The 17,545-nt window shown below is 51.1% G+C and overlaps 7 protein-coding genes across 7 annotated transcripts; 5 read left to right on the top strand and 2 right to left on the bottom strand.

Annotated features, from left to right (window-relative positions):
• Positions 1–1,263: 1,263 nt before the first annotated feature.
• On the bottom strand, positions 1,264–2,809 carry LAESUDRAFT_381085 (uncharacterized protein). The gene is made up of 4 exons (XM_040902250.1): positions 2,706–2,809; positions 2,561–2,641; positions 2,225–2,370; positions 1,264–1,766 (listed from the first exon to the last, which is right to left on the bottom strand). The coding sequence occupies exons 2-4, from the start codon at positions 2,561–2,563 to the stop codon at positions 1,370–1,372; spliced, it is 546 nt and encodes a 181-aa protein (XP_040760769.1). The 5' UTR covers positions 2,564–2,641; positions 2,706–2,809; the 3' UTR covers positions 1,264–1,369.
• Positions 2,810–3,118: 309 nt separating this feature from the next.
• On the top strand, positions 3,119–5,614 carry LAESUDRAFT_705159 (DUF6-domain-containing protein). The gene is made up of 13 exons (XM_040906576.1): positions 3,119–3,626; positions 3,690–3,707; positions 3,771–3,802; positions 3,852–3,929; positions 3,986–4,137; positions 4,196–4,349; positions 4,405–4,442; positions 4,496–4,586; positions 4,656–4,749; positions 4,803–4,868; positions 4,933–5,037; positions 5,091–5,298; positions 5,358–5,614. Exons 1-12 carry the CDS (start codon positions 3,297–3,299, stop codon positions 5,271–5,273), a joined length of 1,341 nt encoding a protein of 446 aa, XP_040760770.1. The 5' UTR covers positions 3,119–3,296; the 3' UTR covers positions 5,274–5,298; positions 5,358–5,614.
• Positions 5,615–5,711: 97 nt separating this feature from the next.
• Positions 5,712–8,017, top strand: LAESUDRAFT_729539 (beta-tubulin 1 tubb1). Its single transcript, XM_040909651.1, has 11 exons — positions 5,712–5,750; positions 5,895–5,928; positions 5,986–6,001; positions 6,058–6,321; positions 6,395–6,475; positions 6,560–6,708; positions 6,759–6,987; positions 7,048–7,211; positions 7,262–7,546; positions 7,606–7,670; positions 7,723–8,017. The coding sequence occupies exons 2-11, from the start codon at positions 5,896–5,898 to the stop codon at positions 7,772–7,774; spliced, it is 1,338 nt and encodes a 445-aa protein (XP_040760771.1). The 5' UTR covers positions 5,712–5,750; position 5,895; the 3' UTR covers positions 7,775–8,017.
• A 1,179-nt stretch (positions 8,018–9,196) lies between these two features.
• Positions 9,197–11,644, top strand: LAESUDRAFT_729541 (cytochrome P450). The gene is made up of 10 exons (XM_040909652.1): positions 9,197–9,590; positions 9,642–9,730; positions 9,789–9,831; positions 9,883–9,894; positions 9,947–10,466; positions 10,520–10,575; positions 10,629–10,767; positions 10,828–11,129; positions 11,182–11,376; positions 11,434–11,644. Exons 1-10 carry the CDS (start codon positions 9,210–9,212, stop codon positions 11,467–11,469), a joined length of 1,773 nt encoding a protein of 590 aa, XP_040760772.1. The 5' UTR covers positions 9,197–9,209; the 3' UTR covers positions 11,470–11,644.
• A 230-nt stretch (positions 11,645–11,874) lies between these two features.
• LAESUDRAFT_790733 (ENTH-domain-containing protein) lies at positions 11,875–13,817 on the top strand (the record flags this gene model as incomplete). The annotated part of the gene is made up of 6 exons (XM_040913923.1): positions 11,875–12,029; positions 12,078–12,156; positions 12,204–12,736; positions 12,814–13,110; positions 13,167–13,475; positions 13,535–13,817. The coding sequence occupies 6 exons, from the start codon at positions 11,875–11,877 to the stop codon at positions 13,656–13,658; spliced, it is 1,497 nt and encodes a 498-aa protein (XP_040760773.1). The 3' UTR covers positions 13,659–13,817.
• Positions 13,818–14,348: 531 nt separating this feature from the next.
• On the top strand, positions 14,349–15,326 carry LAESUDRAFT_744736 (NAD(P)-binding protein; the record flags this gene model as incomplete). Its single annotated transcript, XM_040911331.1, has 5 exons — positions 14,349–14,364; positions 14,415–14,754; positions 14,809–14,953; positions 15,016–15,203; positions 15,239–15,326. The coding sequence occupies 5 exons, from the start codon at positions 14,349–14,351 to the stop codon at positions 15,324–15,326; spliced, it is 777 nt and encodes a 258-aa protein (XP_040760774.1).
• Positions 15,327–15,522: 196 nt separating this feature from the next.
• LAESUDRAFT_381728 (uncharacterized protein) lies at positions 15,523–17,253 on the bottom strand. Its single transcript, XM_040902252.1, has 3 exons — positions 16,774–17,253; positions 15,654–16,670; positions 15,523–15,595 (listed from the first exon to the last, which is right to left on the bottom strand). The coding sequence occupies exons 1-2, from the start codon at positions 17,150–17,152 to the stop codon at positions 15,697–15,699; spliced, it is 1,353 nt and encodes a 450-aa protein (XP_040760775.1). The 5' UTR covers positions 17,153–17,253; the 3' UTR covers positions 15,523–15,595; positions 15,654–15,696.
• Positions 17,254–17,545: the final 292 nt, after the last annotated feature.

The following is a 17,545-nucleotide window of genomic DNA, read 5'->3' on the forward strand; positions in this document are numbered from 1 at the left end:
TGCAATACACAGAAAAGCAGCAACCACGTATAAGAGTAATCATTTGCCAGGCCGCAATATCTTGCAAGCGAAAAATGTGAGTCACAGGAAGCAAGCCTGGTGCGCGGATGTTCACCCTTCAGCTGTGATGAGAATAGCAAGCTCGCAGGGGAAGAGAGGTATCCGGGAAAGTCTTGTTCGATGGTGCGTTATAAACTGTCGAACGTTGCCGATACTGAAATATCTTGATGTTAAAGTTAACACAGAATCAAAGCTTCAAGGTAGCGAGCGTTCGAGACAAGCTGTTGGTTAGCGACGAAAATTGGCTGGATTTAAATATAGTGCTATTGCTCACTTCCATCCTGGGAAACAGCAGGGACGTAACAAGTAATCTTGTTGCGGATTGGTCTAGCTTTCTGATACTCGTTTCGGACTTCATGCCATTGCGCGCAATTCCTCCTATCGAGCCCAACGTCAGCAGTAATACTCTGCTGCATACGTGACCATTGAGTTTGTCCAAAGATTTCTCTCACGAATCTCATTCGGTAAGAAGACGACGACCTTGTCGAAGAGTGTCCGCGTATGCAAGCATCCTAGTTGTAGGCCGTCCCAGAACAGTCCTGCAGAAGAGCGCTTGTAAAAAAAATACAAAAACGCTGGACTGTACAATAGTATTCGCACAATTGAGCTACAGGCCAGCGATAATAAAACACTCACAACGGCCGGCCGCACGGGCATCTGAGACGTTCCGCAATCCTATGTGCATCACTGGATGTCAGAAACCTCTCGATAATAACCCACATGTGCACTAGATCATCGCGGTGTCGATGACGAACTTCCCGACCCCGACAATCCATTCTCTTTTCAGCTTTGAGGAGGATTAACCCGCATTTGATCTTGAAGTTGTCGTGGGCCAGACGCTGGACATGCTCTCGTCATTGGTGTCGATGTGCTGGGGGGTGATCAAAGCCCCTATGCATGATAACACTACGCCGATGTTCAATATTCCTCCCGTAATCGGAACTCAGGCGATTAGTACGTGGATTTAATTAACAATTCTTCACTTCCCAAGCTGCTGGTAGAGGTAAGTAACAGAGCGCCGAACAAAGGAAGCGCAAGCGAATTTGTCATGACATTCATGACATTACACCATGAAAACATTATGTCTGCAGTGATACTATAATGTCTGTCCCGTGATATTGAGATGCTGAAAATGTATTACTTCCTTTGCCAAACTTGGGTGAAGAGGCGCCGGGGCGCCGGTTCCAAATGACAACAAAGCCATTACATTTATAATACACCGTCGAACGTCGATGTTAACTCGTCTACTGATCCGGCAAATACTACGGGTCCCTTTGCTCTGACCACACACGCGTCACCACACGGCGAATCACTCATGCGCCAGGAGACCGACACCGGTTCGGGAGTGGATGCCCATGCTATCAAATGCAATATTCAAACAGCCGTCGTCGAAGAAGAAACGTGTCCGCTTGGGGCAGCTCCAGCGATGACAAGATGGCTGGCTTCCATCGTAGAGGGTGAATCCTCGTTCGTGATAGTTCACTTTTGCAGCGAGTTGGATGCCCTCGATGGTGCGAGAGCAGAACGCGACGTGTTGCTGAATGTGAGTCAGATACGCAGAGATGATCTCGTCCGCGGTGAGGACGTTCATGACGATAGTCGACCAGAAGAAGCATATGGGATACAACGCGGATTCGTTGCGGCTACGCATCACGTCGATGTTGGCGTGCGAAGATCTGTAATCGGCATCTCGATAATAACGCAGGCTGATTTGATGCGCGGAACACATAAGTCACAACGAACAACACCGGTAAATAAATACGTCGTTCGCACTGTCTGGCAAAACTGCCCACTTAACACTGGAAAACGATCCAACAGAACGCAGTCCATCGTACAGATCCCATCCGACCGCACCTCGTGCAAACCATCGTCTACAAAATCGAACACTGCCACAGCAGAGACACAAGCCAGAGTACATCGATGCTCGAGCAACAGACACTCAAGACCGATGACTGAACATTTTCGACGGTCTCTTCCTATATGATGGAAGCGTGCAAGATCGGTCAGAGTGCGAAACGGAAGCATGCGTGCGATGAACGACAACGGGACGTCGAGCGCGACGGACGAAACATTCGAAGACCAAGTGGAATCGAGTGAAGTCACAGACTGCATACCCCTGAACGTCACGGACGATCGACGAGACAGCAGAGGAGGCGATCCATACCTGAGCGTAAATCCGCGTCTATCATCAGTCGAGCATACGCACGACCTGCGAATAGCACCCCCAAGCGGAGGAATGCAGTATCCAACGAAGCAATGCGACCGCGCAAACTCCGATCCGTCACTCGAACCCGCAACCGGCGGCCGAGGCTGAAAGAACCACAGCACGTCCATGACAACCGCTGTAAGTGAATGTAAAAATCGTTTCGAAAAACCAGCAGAAAATAATGCCAAATACTCACCATGCACGGCCGCGAGAACATACACGGTAAACGTCATCAAGCGACGTGAGCGTATAGAAACCTAAAGCCGTTAACGATCCTTAACACGAACCACTCACCATGCACCGACGTGACGACGTAGGTAGTCAACGCCACCAAGGAAGTTGTCCGTATATAATGCAATGTAACAGCGTAAAGCGCTGCGATTCAATGCGAATCAATGTGTGAATCATCACAGACGACGAATGAAAAGAAAATTCTCACTGTGCACCGCCACGAGCAGGAACGTAGTGAACGCCATCGTGGAACATGACCGGTTCGAAAGCAAGAAAGCTCAACAGGGGCAGCGACGACGAAGAGAAGCAGCGGTGATTGTTACGTAAAGTACTTCCCAAAAGGTGTCGAACTGCAGCGACGATTGTTACGTAAGCCGTAGCGTTCACATTCTCTCAGATAATACCTTTGTTATTTGGAATATCTCATGTTGCATCTCTCAAGTATGATTGATGTCGTCTGTTTCGGTAGCAGCGATTCCTCTTCAATGAATCAATGAGACGTCGGAAAAGTCGACTTCCAACTTAGTACTATAGTATTCACGGGCGCTCCCCGCCCCCAGATTAGCAAGATCTTGCCGTGACCGTAATTATCTGATATCTGGAATGTATATAACCAGTCATCAGATTTCTCGTACACTCACCGCAGCAGAGCCGTGAGATCTCTTTCGATCTTCGTGGACTGTCAAGTACTCGACCGACAGGTGCTACTGAGGCTATATTGCGTCTAGCTGCGCTGGGCAGGACGGATCAAAGAATCGCACGACTTCCTTCTAAGCAAAACTTGACAATTCCGAATAAGATGACGTCTGCTACGAACACTAGGACGCCTTATGTCGCTCGAACACCGGAGGCCACACATTTTGCGCCGGACATACCGCTGGTACGGCTGAATAGAGCGCTATCGTCAGCATCGGTTCTGCAAAGCGAAACGCAACAGCCAGGCTCCTTCCTCAACCATACAGCCCATGCCTTCCATGCCAGCTGGAAGAAGTTCTCAATACGATGCAGCGAGACGTTCCGAAACAACATAGGACTCCTCATGATTGCATTTTCGCAAGCATTTGGATCGTCGATGAACGTGTTCGTCAAGAAGCTCAACAATGTGGATCCTGCGGTGTCTATGTTTGAGGTATGGCTTTCTACGTTGATGACATGGATCAGCATCGACTAAGAGGCTTGGTTTCCTTGACAGCTCATTACTGTTCGGATGGTGCGCTGCACCTTTCTGAGATGTACTATTCTTGCAGACCTTAAATTCCAAGATGTGAAATAGGCAATTACATGGATGTGTTGCGTCATATATATGTAAGTTCCACTCATCTTTCCTCTGCTTGCTTTACTGACTCTCCGACAGGGTCGTCATGAAGGTACCAGATCCCATTCTTGGCCCAAAGGGCGTTCGGTTGTTGCTTGTGTTTAGAGGCATTTGCGGGTGCGTATGAACGCGTGATGGTCGAATAGTGCTGGCTGGCCTCATCGCTTCTATAGCTTCACGGGTGTCTTCGGACTGTACTATTCTCTACAATATTTATCCCTCTCAGATGCAACGGTATTGCAATTCCTGGCGCCTATGTGCACTGCGGTCGCCGGTGCCGTAGTCTTGAAGGAGGACTTCAAGCGCAGTCAAGCTGTTGCTAGCGGTGCGGTCTACAGTGCTGATGCGCTTTGGGGAAGTACTGATATACTCTTCGTGGGAAGCCTTCAGTCTTGTCGGTGTAGTACTCATAGCGCGACCCACGTTTTTGTTTGGAGGCGCATCGAACGATGCTGCTTCAACGCCGTCGGTGGTCATCGACGACCGAGCTATCGGTGTAGATTGGGTCACACCTGCGCAACGCTTGGCGGCTGTTGGGTGAGTAATAGGTAGCTGCACTGCGCACCAGATCTCGACTCTTATGTCACAGTAGAATTTCGATGATATCTGTCCTTGGAGCGACTGGGGCTTGTGAGGTTCCTCGATAGCGTGCAGCTGCTCACCTAACGTCATACGCGTTCTAGACACGACAATTCGAGCAATCGGCAAGCAAGCACACCCTATGCACACAGTGATCGCGTACGCTACCCAATGTGTGATATACTCGACCATTGCGTAAGTCTTCCAGACCACTGCGTTGTCTTAAGGCGAAAGGTACTGATGCATTAATCTCCAATGGCCTAGGATGCTGATCACGCGCGAGCCTTTCGTCATCCCAACGCGAGTCGAGTGGATTGTCATGCTCGGAGCTATTGGCATATTCGGGTTTTCGCTTCAGGTAGGGCCATTCGACCGTCCTCTGTTGGACTCAAGCAAGCTAACTCACGTCAGATTTTATTGACAATGGGTCTTCAACGTAAGACAGCTGGTCGCGGCACTATGGCAATATATGTACAGGCGAGTATATCGTCACCACCATCCAATGTTCCACATATCAGTACAACCATTGATCTCTCTTCAGATCATCTTTGCAACCTTCAACGATTTGGTCTTCTTTCACTCAATACCTTCTCCGTTATCCATTCTCGGGACAGTAATCATCCTATCGTCTGCAATCTACGTCGCAGTAAGTGGGGAAATCCTGCAGGAGGGGAAATCTATTGACTGTTCACGATGTAGCTGTCCAAGAAACCTCCGAGCAACCACAAGCGTATGGGCAGCATTATCGGAAACCCGGATGACCTTTCTGTTGAAGAGGGCTTACTGGCCAACCAGGAGGATGAAGACAAGGTTGAAGACGTTGAGACGTTCATAGAAGTCGTCACTGAGGGATCCGTTGACAATCCTCAACAGTCAGCTTAGACTGATCATTTCATTCTTCTTTCTCGTATGTCACGAATTCATCTTCTGCGTTTGTCAGTGTTGACAGCTCATCTTTCGACGCAGCGATGGTACTTTTCAATCACCAACTTAGATGTAGCAGGTACTATTCCGCCGTTGGCTGGGTGCTTTGCACATACTCGAGCGCTCATAATCTAGACGCTTGCGAGAAGGCGAGCTTAGTGCGGCGATTATTGTGATTGAAAGCTGTTAAATGCGAAGGAAACTCCAGCTGCTCTGTCTCCGAGTAGAATACCTCGAGCTAGAATACTGTCTATCTGAGTGGAATGAGCTGTGGCGCAAGAGATTATTGAGTTGTTTCGTGCCACGTTCGTTGAAACTCCGCTTGAACCCGAACTGCCCTAGACCTCGAGGTCGGTTCCCTTTTTGACTCCGTCCTCACGGTTGATCACCCTCTTACGCCCTGTTCCAACCTCCAGCTCATCTCTAGTCTTTCATGTACGTGTCAATGTTTTCCCTTCGTCTCCTGCTGCGTGGTTCCTCGAAACGAAGGATCTGAGCGCCGTGCGCACGCGTGTCTCTTCCGTCGCTTTTACTCGATGTGCATTGCTGTCACAGCGAATACTGACTATATCGCTGTAGAATGCGTGAAATTGTTCACCTTCAAACTGGCCAGGTACGCTCGGATGCAATACTTCGCCGAGAATGATTCTGACGTGGACATTCACGATAGTGCGGCAATCAAATTGGTATACCGTCAGATTCAACATATCACGACGTAGCCTGAATGTGCTGTCTGCCACAGGTGCCAAGTTCTGGGAGGTCGTTTCGGATGAGCATGGGATTGAGCCGGATGGCATGTACAAGGGTACCAACGACGAGCAGCTCGAGCGGATCAACGTGTATTACAATGAAGTCGGAGCGAACAAATACGTTCCTCGCGCCGTGCTCGTTGATCTCGAGCCTGGCACCATGGACTCTGTCCGCTCAGGTCCTCTCGGAAGTCTCTTCCGTCCGGACAACTTCGTCTTTGGTCAGAGCGGAGCTGGCAACAACTGGGCGAAAGGACGTGAGTTCGTCCTTGCTAACGTTGTCGTGCACGCGGAACGACGGAATTCTCGTGCTGAATATCTGCTCTATAGACTACACGGAGGGTGCCGAACTGGTTGACTCCGTCCTCGACGTTGTGCGTAAAGAAGCTGAGGGCACCGATGCGCTTCAAGGTACGCTCGCTCCAGAATGCGGACGTGATGTCACGATGTGATAGTTGCGTTGCGTGACGGGCATGACACTGATAATTTGTGTAGGTTTCCAGATCACTCACTCTCTCGGTGGTGGTACTGGTGCCGGCATGGGTACTCTGCTGATTTCGAAGATCCGGGAGGAGTACCCTGACCGCATGATGGCCACTTACTCTGTTGTGCCCAGTCCGAAGGTTTCGGATACCGTTGTTGAGGTCAGTTCAGCGTTGCTGTCACTACTTGCTTCGGTTGACCTTGCATATAGCCGTATAATGCAACTCTCTCTGTACATCAACTCGTCGAGAACTCGGACGAGACATTCTGCATTGACAACGAGGCGTTGTACGATATCTGCTTCAGGACACTCAAGCTGTCGACACCGACTTACGGCGACCTGAACCACCTCGTTTCCATTGTCATGTCTGGTATCACGACGTGTCTGCGATTCCCTGGCCAACTGAATTCCGACCTCCGTAAGCTGGCTGTTAACATGGGTAAGTCCAGACGTTGCATCGCATCTGGAAAGTGATCGCTGAGCTGCTTGATCATCTCAGTGCCCTTCCCTCGTCTCCACTTCTTCATGACCGGTTTCGCGCCTTTGACTGCTCGCGGCAGCCAGCAATACCGCGCAGTCACTGTTCCTGAGCTGACCCAGCAGATGTTCGATGCCAAGAACATGATGGCTGCTTCAGACCCCCGTCACGGCCGCTACCTGACCGTAAGCTATCTCTTTGATGCATATATAGTGAAGACTGATGTTCCGTTCAGGTTGCTGCTGTCTTCCGTGGCAAGGTCTCGATGAAAGAGGTTGAGGAACAGATGCAGAACGTGCAGAACAAGAACTCTGCCTACTTCGTCGAATGGATTCCGAATAACGTCCTGACGGCGCAGTGTGATATTGCTCCTCGTGGCTTGAAGATGGCTGTCACCTTCTTGGGGAACTCGACTGCTATTCAGGAGCTGTTCAAGCGTGTAAGCGACCAGTTCACTGCCATGTTCAAGAGGAAGGCCTTCTTGCATTGGTACACGCAGGAGGGTATGGATGAGATGGAGGTGCATAATTCGATGTCTCTTCCGAACTGTACAATATGCTGATGCGAATGTTGCAATAGTTTACGGAGGCCGAGTCGAACATGCAGGATCTCGTGGCCGAGTATCAGCAGTACCAGGATGCTACGTATGTAGTTCTTCCCCTTAAAGATTGTACTCAGCTCACGGAGCATCTTTAGCGCCGAGGAGGAGGGTGAGTACGAGGAAGAAGTCCCCGTCGAGGAGGAATAAGCGCATTCCTTCCAACGATTGTTTCACGTTATACATTATCCAGATGCTCGTATGTCCTCTAAAAAGCCATTTTACATATCATCCCTTTATTGGTCGCTTTCCGAGTTTTCTGCACGTCTTTTCGTACTTTATCCCTCGATTCACGCTGGCATCAAGTTACCCTAGTCTGCATACCTGTCGCCCCGTTCATTAACGTTGCATGTCATGAATCCGATGTCTATCCCGCAGGTTTGCGCTGTATGACGTGATGTATGTGTCTCATCAACTCAAGCTTTGGCACGAAGTGCCTGAAGTTTGCAGATCTGGACTTCAGAGTAAGCGTTGAACTTGTTGAATCCCATTTTCTGACATCGATGTCACTGTAGCATATGATGTGGGGGAGCTGACAGTCTGCGCATTTTCAATTTTCACTGCATCTTTTCATCAAATTTTCTTCACATACAATTAGTGGTGCTCATCCATTGCAGATGTCAAAATGACTTAACATACCCAGACTTGCGCAAGCTATTCTCAATGTTTCTGCGCACGAACCGACGCTTCTTTCGTCAACTGAAGATGCGGAGAGATCTAGTTCCGTAGGTCCCGGCGTGACTACCCTCCTCCAGCCAATGTACTTCAAGCACTGCCGATCAAGCCGACATATTAACCCGCGCCTAGTGGAAACTACCGCTGGTGTGAAGACCACGGTGAATACTTACACACTCGACTCACGGATGTTCCTCGCCGGCACGGCTCCCTGTCCTCGCTACATTGCTTGGCTCCGGTGCCAAGGTGGACGTTGTCCGGTGAGGTATTCCCAGCGAATGCGTCCAGTGGTCCAAGTATGGAATTATGCTATGTCGTGCGCTCGCGTGTGGACCGCCAACGACGATGTAACGTGGTTGTTCAGGCCGGAGTTGATACGGCCGCTCACATACGAAAATACGCAAATCTCGATGCCACGGTCATGTGTTGATGGCAGGCGCTGTGTCTGTTACCTGCGAAGTTAGGAAGTTACGAAGCCGCTGTCATGGGCATTGATCCGAAGGTGGGAAGGCTACGTTCTCTGAAAATGATCTAGTTCTAAGTGGAAAGTGACCAGTGCTGAAGCGCTGACGTGCGGGGTCGCGATGGGACTGTTCAGCGCAATATGCACACTGGTCTTCGGGTTCGGGCCCAATAAAGGTAGGCGAACAGCTGGATGCGGAGACATACCGCCCTGTCGGGCTGTGCCGATTGAACACCATCGGAGGTTGATCCCTACCGAGCAACGCTTTGGCCAACTCGGGGTAGAATTTCCAAGCACCTGGCCTCCTCTGTGGTGTGTCAAATTGATTTCTTTTCTACGGCATCTCACGCTGCAACATATAGGCGCTGCGCTACTATCTGGCGTATATAGGTGCGTCTCCACCTGGGAGTGTATGTCATATCTTTCACCTGCGATTTCTTGTGACTGATGCATCCCGCCAGCTCGTATCGCCTACGCCTCTTGAGAGACTTTATCCGTCTCTTCGTTGCACCCTCGCTGCTGTTGAACCTCGTCTTGCGCCTTAGCGGTGTTCAGTTCGGGTTGCTTCGTATACTCGCATATCCGATCTGGATAACTGTATGCGTACATGCGAGAACTAAATATCGCGACTGGGCCCACGCCCGCGACGCTCATAGGCTCGGCGCGAGGACAATTCCTTGCGTCGTCGGCAAATGGCCAGGAAATCTGGACATCTATCTGAGGCTTATGAAGACTGGCGATGAGACCTATCTTGCCTCTGTCCAGCTAAGCCTATTCGAGGAATATCAGGCCACCACTCTCAATCTTAGGCTATTGTGGCGAGACGTTGTAGGTCGCCGTCTGATTTCTGCACCGTTACATCACCCTGATTTCTTGTAGATTATGACCATGGATGAGAAGCATATTCATTTCATTCTTGCAACTGGGTTCCAGCATTTCTGGCGTGGCAACCTGCAGAAGGAGCGCATGTAAGTGTCCTTCATCTCGACGTTAAATACCGCGTTTTGGTTTTGACTTGGTGCCTAGGGAATCATTTCTTGGATCGGGGATCTTCAATCGTGATGACGAGGCAAGTGCTGCAAACTTCCAGACTCCTCTGCTGTACTTACTTGTATATTAGGCGTGGAAGGCGGTCAGTACTCGATACAACTTCTCTATCGTTCCATACTGATTATTTGCCTTAGCACCGAGCATTAGCTCGTCCCTTCTTCTCGCGAGATCGTATCACAGACTTTGAACTCTTCGAGAGATACACGGACCGCACTCTCATGCTCATATCGTCTCGCTGTTCCGCAGACGGACCCGTTGAAGTGCAGGACCTGTACGCGAGGTTCACCCTCGATGCTGCATCAGAATTTCTGTTCGGCCAGAACCTGGAGACGCTCTCGGGTAAATTACCAATCCCAGGGCAGACGCATCTTAGCGCAAAAGGCTCCGTGATGGACGATGACTTCGGATCATTTGTACGGGCGTTTGAGTCGGCTCAGGAAAGGATTATGACGAGATCGCGGCGAGGATATTTCTGGCCGGTCTACGAGCTATTCGGACGTGACCCTCAGCTCCGTCATATGGAGGTCATTAAGGGGTGGGTCAATCCGGTGTTTGACCACGTCATGCGGAACAAGGCTCAAATGCAGAAGGCCGGGGCGAAGAACTCCTTGGACCAGAGCATTTTCCTTGAATATCTTGCCGAACAGACGGAAGGTAAGTACTGTCGATTCCAGAGAAATTCTTGTCGCTCAATCTCAGGCGGTTAGATCGGAAACTCATTCAAGACCAATTACTCAACATTCTCCTGGCCTCCAGGGACACAGTCAGTTTCTATGATATTTTTGCGGCCGATTCGTCTGAACGTCCATTCCATAGACATCCTCCCTGCTCACATTCATCACCTACTTCCTCGCGATGCATCCGGACGTCGCGCAGAAATTGCGCAAAGAAGTGCTCGAGTACTGTGGCGCAGATGGGACACCTACCTTTGAGACAATCAAGTCTATGAGATATAGTATGTTGCCCTGCCTTTTTTTGTTGAGCGTTGAACTGTGCTAATCTCATCGGCTTCTAGTGCGCGCTGTGATTAACGAGACTCTCCGCGTCTTCCCTCCCGTTGCGACAAACTCACGCGAAAGTCGACCACAGGCGTGTCTTCTCCCCAGACCTGATTGCACACTCCCCGCGGATCCTCGGCCCCTCTACTTCCCTGCGTCGACACCGGTAATATATCTACCTATTCTCACCCACCGAAACCCCGCGCTGTGGGGAGATGACGCGGACAAGTTTGACCCTGACCGCTGGCTGGACCACCGTCTGTCGATATTCACCTCAAACCCAATGATCTTCACGCCTTTCAGCGCTGGGCCGCGTATCGTAAGTAACATAGTGGTTTCGCCGCACAGATTATGGTCTCACGACAGCGTAGTGTCTCGGACAAAACTACGCCCTCAACGAGGCGTCATATTTCCTCACGCGGCTGATACAGAAATTCGATACATTCACGCTTGCCCCTGAAGCTCAGCCGGACGGTTCAGTACCACCGCCAGAGTGGAAGGCTGCTAAAGGACGGCAAAGCATCGAAAAATTATGGCCTAGTTCGGCATTGACGAGCTTCGTCAAGGTGTGTCCCGCGTTCTGCGCTTAGTTAAATTGTGGAATGGCTTATATGGAATGAAAGGGTGGCCTTTGGGTACGCTTCGACAAGATAGAATAGATTCAATCTGTGTGCAACTTAGCTTTGAAGTTCAAGTTCAGCGTTTAAATTAGATGGTCATTGCACTTGTTTCATGTTACCTCCATAGAAGGCGCTGGATTCCGTGATTGTTTGATCGATGCATAAGATCCCTTTTCAACGGCATTCAAATAGCAGACGCTCAACGACGTACATCTACCGTATTATTATTGAGATAACATCAAGGAACATGCATGGATACCACCTCAACCAATATCGGGATGTATTCAGGTCAACAAACTCAAGTTGAAGTGTATTACGGCGTTATCTTAAACGGGAGTAATTGTAAGTAACAGCTTAGCGCTGGTCGCTGCGGGGGCACGACATAGCCACCGTTGACAGACACCTCCACTCCTTCCCCTGACTGCGCCTAGCATCATGTCGACCATGCAGCACTTCGGTAAGGGGATGATGAGGGTGGCCAAGAATTACACCAAAGGCTACTCGGAAGTGCAGGCCAAAGTGCGAGACGCGACGTCCAACGACCCTTGGGGACCGTCGGGTACGCAGATGAACGAGATCGCCCAAATGACGTTTAATCAGTGAGTATCAGACTGAAAATCCACCGCTCATGAGTGAACCGGTGGTAGGAACGACTTCATCGAGGTCATGGAAATGCTCGACAAGCGACTCAATGACAAGGGAAAGAATTGGCGTCATGTATTCAAGGCATGTACAATATCCGAGGCGCGGACAGCGAGTCTGATGCCATGCAGTCCCTTACCGTTCTAGATTACCTTCTACACGCTGGATCGGAGAACGTAGTGATCTATTTCAAGGACAACATCTACATCGTCAAGACCCTCAAGGAGTTCCAATACATTGATGAGGATGGCAAGGATCAAGGAGCGAACGTGCGTCAAAAGGCAAAAGATATCACTAATCTGCTGCAGGACGATGAGCGGCTGCGGAAGGAGCGACGTTCGCGCGCAAACATGCGCGATCGCATGGTGCGCGGCCGGGGTGGCACCATGGATGGTGCGGACGAATTCGGGGACGAAAATGCCCAACGACGGTCGCGAAGCCTACCGCCACGGCGTCAGGGGACGGAAACTGACGCAGAGCTGCAGCGTGCGATCGAGGAGAGCAAGAGATCGCTTGCGGAGGAGCAGGCGCAGCAGGGCTGGATGACGGCGGAGGAACGGGATTTGCAGCAGGCGATCAAGCTGAGCGAGGAAGAGGAGGCGCGGCGCGCTAAGGCCATCGCGGATTCAAATAATTCCTCGCTGTTCGATGACCCGAATCAATCGTGCGTGTGCGACATCCAGATGACAGCTGGCATAACCTGACATGGTGTTCCCCAAGGGCCTCAACCGCCACGAGCAGCACCAACCCTTTCCCACTAGTAGACATGTCGGCAACCGGTCTCCAGCCGCAGTTTACGTCGATGCAGCCGCAATTCACATCCTTCAACCCATATCAGCAGCAAGCGCAGCAGGAGGCCATGCAGGCTGAGTATATGCGGCAGCAACAGGAGTGGATGCAGCAGCAACAGCAGCTACAGGCGCAGCAGCAAGCGCAGCTTATGGCCGCTCAGCAGGAAGAGATGATGCGGCAGCAGATGCTCGCCATGCAACAGCAACAACAACAACAGATGCTAATGGCACAGCCAACTGGCTTTGGGTAAGAGCATAATGCGTTAGAATGTTGATTACCGTGGCCCATGTGACTTCTCGCAGCTCAAACAATCCATTCGCGCCGTCGACATCGCCGGCGGTTTCAGTCACGACGTCCTCGCTGGGGCAGTACTCCCACTCCATGTCGGCTTCACCAGCGCCCCAGAGCTCAAGTCCTGTCTTCAACTTGCAAGGCACCTACGCCAATACCCCTAGCTCGGCTTCGCCTCCTCCTCCGTCACATTCTGCGCCGCCGAGATCACAGACAGCGCAGGGGAAGACACGCGCGGACGAGCAGCACGCACACCTCGCGGACCTGTTCGCCAACCGAGAGGATGGTATCGATACCTTCGGCAATTTCGGTCAACTCAGGTGGGTCTTACATATTCTGCGCTTCGCACGAAGTATCTGACGCCTCGCCCGGTCTACAGGTATGGTCAGCAGGCCGGACGGTTGATCGGGCAGTCGACGGGCCAGCCGCAATCTTCTTACAATCCCTTCTCGCAACAGCAGCAAAGTCAGCAAAGCAGCGAGCAGCCATTCTTCTCCATATGATATAAGCGCATGTCTGTCGCCTTCCCTTATCATCGCAATTTCTTTGCCACCTAACATTCTCTAGCTTCCTTTGCCCAATTTGCTTCCGTCCCGAACTATTGTTCGTATGGGTTGGTTTATCGACAATAGTATCCGTACACATACCCTCCTTGCGTTATTGGATTCACTCTTTTCTCTTTGTGGATCATGACCTAGTTCACTATTGTTCCTGTCTGATGGCGCGGGCTACGAGAGACGAAGTATGGACGTTTCCGGTCTGCTCACAACCTAAATTGAATCAATATGTACATTGTGTGTTTCTGATTAGTTGGGAATCCCTTGCGCCAATCCTGTGCGTTAAACCGACATCCGATGAAATTACCGCTGTGAGGCAGAGTGCCCCTTTCAGCATCTTGACGATCTCCGAGTAGTCGGGATTACAGCTGGATATCCCGTCAATTCACGGGGTTCACCAATTCCTCTCTGAGACCGCCCGAACATGCTAGCTTACTGTTCATGACGAGTCAATGTGAGATGCTGCCGTTTCGCCGTTGAACCGCGTCATCTCCTTGTTTGTTTGTTTTTGCTTCCGACGTCAGAATGGTCGAAAGTACAATAACATCGTGCGGTGGTACAAAAAGGGATGCAACGACAGGTCATACGACGTCAGATCGCTCTGAAGTCCTCCTTCATCAATGGCAGCCCACGAAAATGCCTAGCCACGCAGGTGATGCTCTGCTGGTCGTCTTTGAGCCAAGGCACCTATAGCGATTTCAGGCGTAGACTTCGTAAACGTTAAGCATCACGACACATATCCTGCCATTGACCCAGCGAAGGCTGACCTGAAGGGCAAGGTTGTTGTGACAGGCGCCTCGAAGGGCATCGGCAAAGCTATAGCACTCGCCTTCGCTCAAGCGGGCGTGTCTGGCCTTGTCCTTCTGGCGCGATCGGACATGAATGCCGTAAAGGCCGTATGTGAGGCGGCGCAACGGCCAGGCCAGTCGCTAAGAGCGCTCATTGTTCATTGCGACATCACCAACATCGAGCATGTCTCCGCGGCTTCGAACATCGTCAAGGACACGTTCGGACGGCTCGACATCTTGGTCAACAATGCGGGGTACATGGAGCACTATAGCCTGCTAGGAGACGCGGACCCTGAAGGATAATGGAGAGTATACACAATCAGCAATCGGGGGACGTACCACGTCACGCGAGAATTCCTGCCGCTATTGATAGAGTGCGGAGGTGACAAGACAATCATCAACTTGAACAGTGTCGCTGCGCATCTGCTGCAACCACGTTTCTCGGCATATGAGGTGGGCGTCCAGCCATTCTTATATCTAACCATCCCACGATATAAAACTGATCTCACCTGCAGTCCAGCAAACCCGTACTGCTGCGGTTCACCGAGCTGGTTATGGCTGAATATAGCGAGAACGGTATTCTCGCCTATTCAGTGCACCCAGGAGCAATCGCCTCGGACATGTCTGTGACCATGCCAGACATGAAGCACCTGATACTAGACACTCCCGAGATTGCGTCGCATACGACCGTTTGGCTTGCGCGGTAACGGAGGGAGTGGTAGCGGGACGCTACGTTAGCTGCCATTTGTGGGATATGGACGAGCTGTTGGCAAAGAAAAAGCAGATCGTTGACGGCGATAAGCTTAAGGTCAGGATGGTCGTGTAAATTGTAACTGTCTGCGAGTCTGAGACAGCTGACATGATTGGCTTCGACATCTTATCACGGCCAGATGTATTCAGCTGCATACATTGAGTGAAATAACGTGTCAATATCAGAGATGGGAATAGCCATACGGTACATTGGCGTCAAGTGCGATTTGGAGCGATGAATTTCATTTGAGCCGCAGCCGCAACCGACCAGAACCACAGTCAGCCGTAGGAACAACCGCTTCACAACAAGAATAGAGATGTGTAAGCACCGTATGGTGCACTAAGCTGCAAGGAGTTTACAATGACGGTCTATGTAACTTGCGAGCTTCACGTGCAGACTCACCACTACTTGCGCTGCTATACTTAGCGTTTGAGCACATCCGCCTCTAGCGCACCATTCCATGCTCAACAGGTATACCTAGTCCTTCAAGCGCTCTCCTCCCACGTCTCGCCCAAGAGTCCATGGTTGCCGGGTACTCGAACCACATCGGGCCAGCAGCCCCTGCTATGGCCGAAATCTCTCCAGCGTCACCAGCGTTTGAAGAACCAACGGGCTCGACTACTATCATACCATCGTTCCCCACAATGGGGCCGGGTCGCCCCACTGGTCCCCACAAACCTCCTGCGCGTAGCCATGCCGCGACGTTACTCTGCCGCCTGACCTGGTCAAGGATGCCGATCACTGCAAGCAGGGTCTCGTCGTACAACACCTCCGGCTTTTGCAAGTGCAGGCCTTGTGCGAGAGCTTCAATTCGCACTTGTCGTTTGCGGTACCTTTGGCGCTTCGGGCGATCAGCATCTCCGTACCGGAGATCTTCAGATGATGTATTAGATAGTGGCAGATCCACAACCCCTTCACGCCGCGTTGAACCTTCTACCGCAGCCGTTGACAATTGCGATCGCTTGTTCTCGAACTTTGGCTTCTTGAATTTATGGGAGTCCGTCTCTTCCAAGCGATCCTCATCATTCGCTTCTTGCAGGACATTACGGGCGCCACCGGATGGCTTTCTTGTTTGAGAAGCATCCACAGGGTTCTTCTTTTCAGCCAGCTGCTTCCGCGTCAGGAGTATCTGTTCCCAATCCTGCTCTTTCCGAAAACTCTCCAAGTCAAGCGCACGTCGTTTTGCGTCATATTCGCGGATGCACACGTGGTTGTACGGCTGCTTTGCGGCCTTCAGTGGCGAATCGTCCAGCAAGAGCGTCGTCAACGCTGAATGTACTTGCACCGATTTACTAGGAGCATCCCGTAATGCGGCACTTGGCCCTGCATTCAAACCTTGCCCGAAGGGAAGCGAGGAGTGTAAGGCTGGGAGCTGTGACCAAGGCTTGGAGAGATCCTTGAGTGTCTGTACCTTGGAATCTATGGATACAACGAACAGAAGCACCAGAAGATGTACAAAAAAATAGGAGCAAATGCTGAGCGAGTGTAACAAGTGTGCAACAAGGAGAAAGAAGATACGCACTGTACTGATCGTCGGACAACCCGAGAGTGTCTCTCGCCCAGATTGCGACGAGGTCACCCCTTTGTTCTCCGAAACACTTGTCAACCATGTCTGCAACACTGTGCGGCTGTGCGGAGGACCACACCATTACGTCAAGCCACGATTTCGTCTCCGGTGTGAAGAGGTACGACCGGAATGCTGCCATGTACGGACGCGGATGAACTGGGCGCAGCCGAGGTCCATATTTTGGGACATGCATACGGTCAGGTCGATGGAGAAGAGTTCCGTTCAAGTCCAGTATGAGAAGCTTGCGAGATAATGATGGATCGGACAAGGCTGTACAAGCTTCCTCGGTCAATGATAGGTAGCCGGGTGTTGGAAATGGAGGCTGAGGACCCATTGGCTTAGATTCGTAGGGTCGATTTACCCCAGAAGCCACGGAAGCGAGGTGACCTCGGCGATCCTGCCTGAGATGAGCATACGGGCCATGCGTCTGCCGTGACTCATCTGCAGCAGCAGAGGAATCGTGCCCTTCATGTGGCTTCCTCGAGGTTTTATACTCATTTGGAAAGCAGAATGGACGAGATTGTGGGGACTTTGATTTCACATTGCGGCCTCTATGTCCATCATAGCCATTCGAATATGACAATTGACGAGATGGCGAAGATCCCGAACGGAAGTCTTCCTCGCTACGGTACCTACGCCTGTCGTGGGCATCTGGATAGGATGACCGATGCGTCTGATAGGAGGTCGAATGAAAATGACGTCCGTCATGGTACCTTCGCTGGGTAGT

This window comes from Laetiporus sulphureus, assembly GCF_001632365.1.
Source record: "Laetiporus sulphureus 93-53 unplaced genomic scaffold LAESUscaffold_43, whole genome shotgun sequence".
Lineage (NCBI taxonomy): Eukaryota > Fungi > Basidiomycota > Agaricomycetes > Polyporales > Laetiporaceae > Laetiporus > Laetiporus sulphureus.

Coding starts and splice junctions, on each gene's coding strand:
- LAESUDRAFT_381085 (XM_040902250.1), bottom strand. Junction 1,767..2,224: donor AGACGCGGATTTACGCTCAG/GTATGGATCGCC, acceptor GCATCAAATCAG/CCTGCGTTATTATCGAGATG.
- LAESUDRAFT_381728 (XM_040902252.1), bottom strand. CDS start 17,152: ATGGGTCCTCAGCCTCCATTTCCAACACCCGGCTACCTATCATTGACC. Junction 16,671..16,773: donor GTTGTCCGACGATCAGTACA/GTGCGTATCTTC, acceptor TTGTATCCATAG/ATTCCAAGGTACAGACACTC.
- LAESUDRAFT_705159 (XM_040906576.1), top strand. CDS start 3,297: ATGACGTCTGCTACGAACACTAGGACGCCTTATGTCGCTCGAACACCG. Junction 3,930..3,985: donor GTGTTTAGAGGCATTTGCGG/GTGCGTATGAAC, acceptor TCGCTTCTATAG/CTTCACGGGTGTCTTCGGAC. Junction 4,869..4,932: donor CTATGGCAATATATGTACAG/GCGAGTATATCG, acceptor ATCTCTCTTCAG/ATCATCTTTGCAACCTTCAA.
- LAESUDRAFT_729541 (XM_040909652.1), top strand. CDS start 9,210: ATGCATCCCGCCAGCTCGTATCGCCTACGCCTCTTGAGAGACTTTATC. Junction 10,576..10,628: donor TCCTGGCCTCCAGGGACACA/GTCAGTTTCTAT, acceptor TCCATTCCATAG/ACATCCTCCCTGCTCACATT. Junction 11,377..11,433: donor CATTGACGAGCTTCGTCAAG/GTGTGTCCCGCG, acceptor ATGGAATGAAAG/GGTGGCCTTTGGGTACGCTT.
- LAESUDRAFT_729539 (XM_040909651.1), top strand. CDS start 5,896: ATGCGTGAAATTGTTCACCTTCAAACTGGCCAG. Junction 6,988..7,047: donor TAAGCTGGCTGTTAACATGG/GTAAGTCCAGAC, acceptor TGATCATCTCAG/TGCCCTTCCCTCGTCTCCAC. Junction 7,212..7,261: donor GTCACGGCCGCTACCTGACC/GTAAGCTATCTC, acceptor TGTTCCGTTCAG/GTTGCTGCTGTCTTCCGTGG.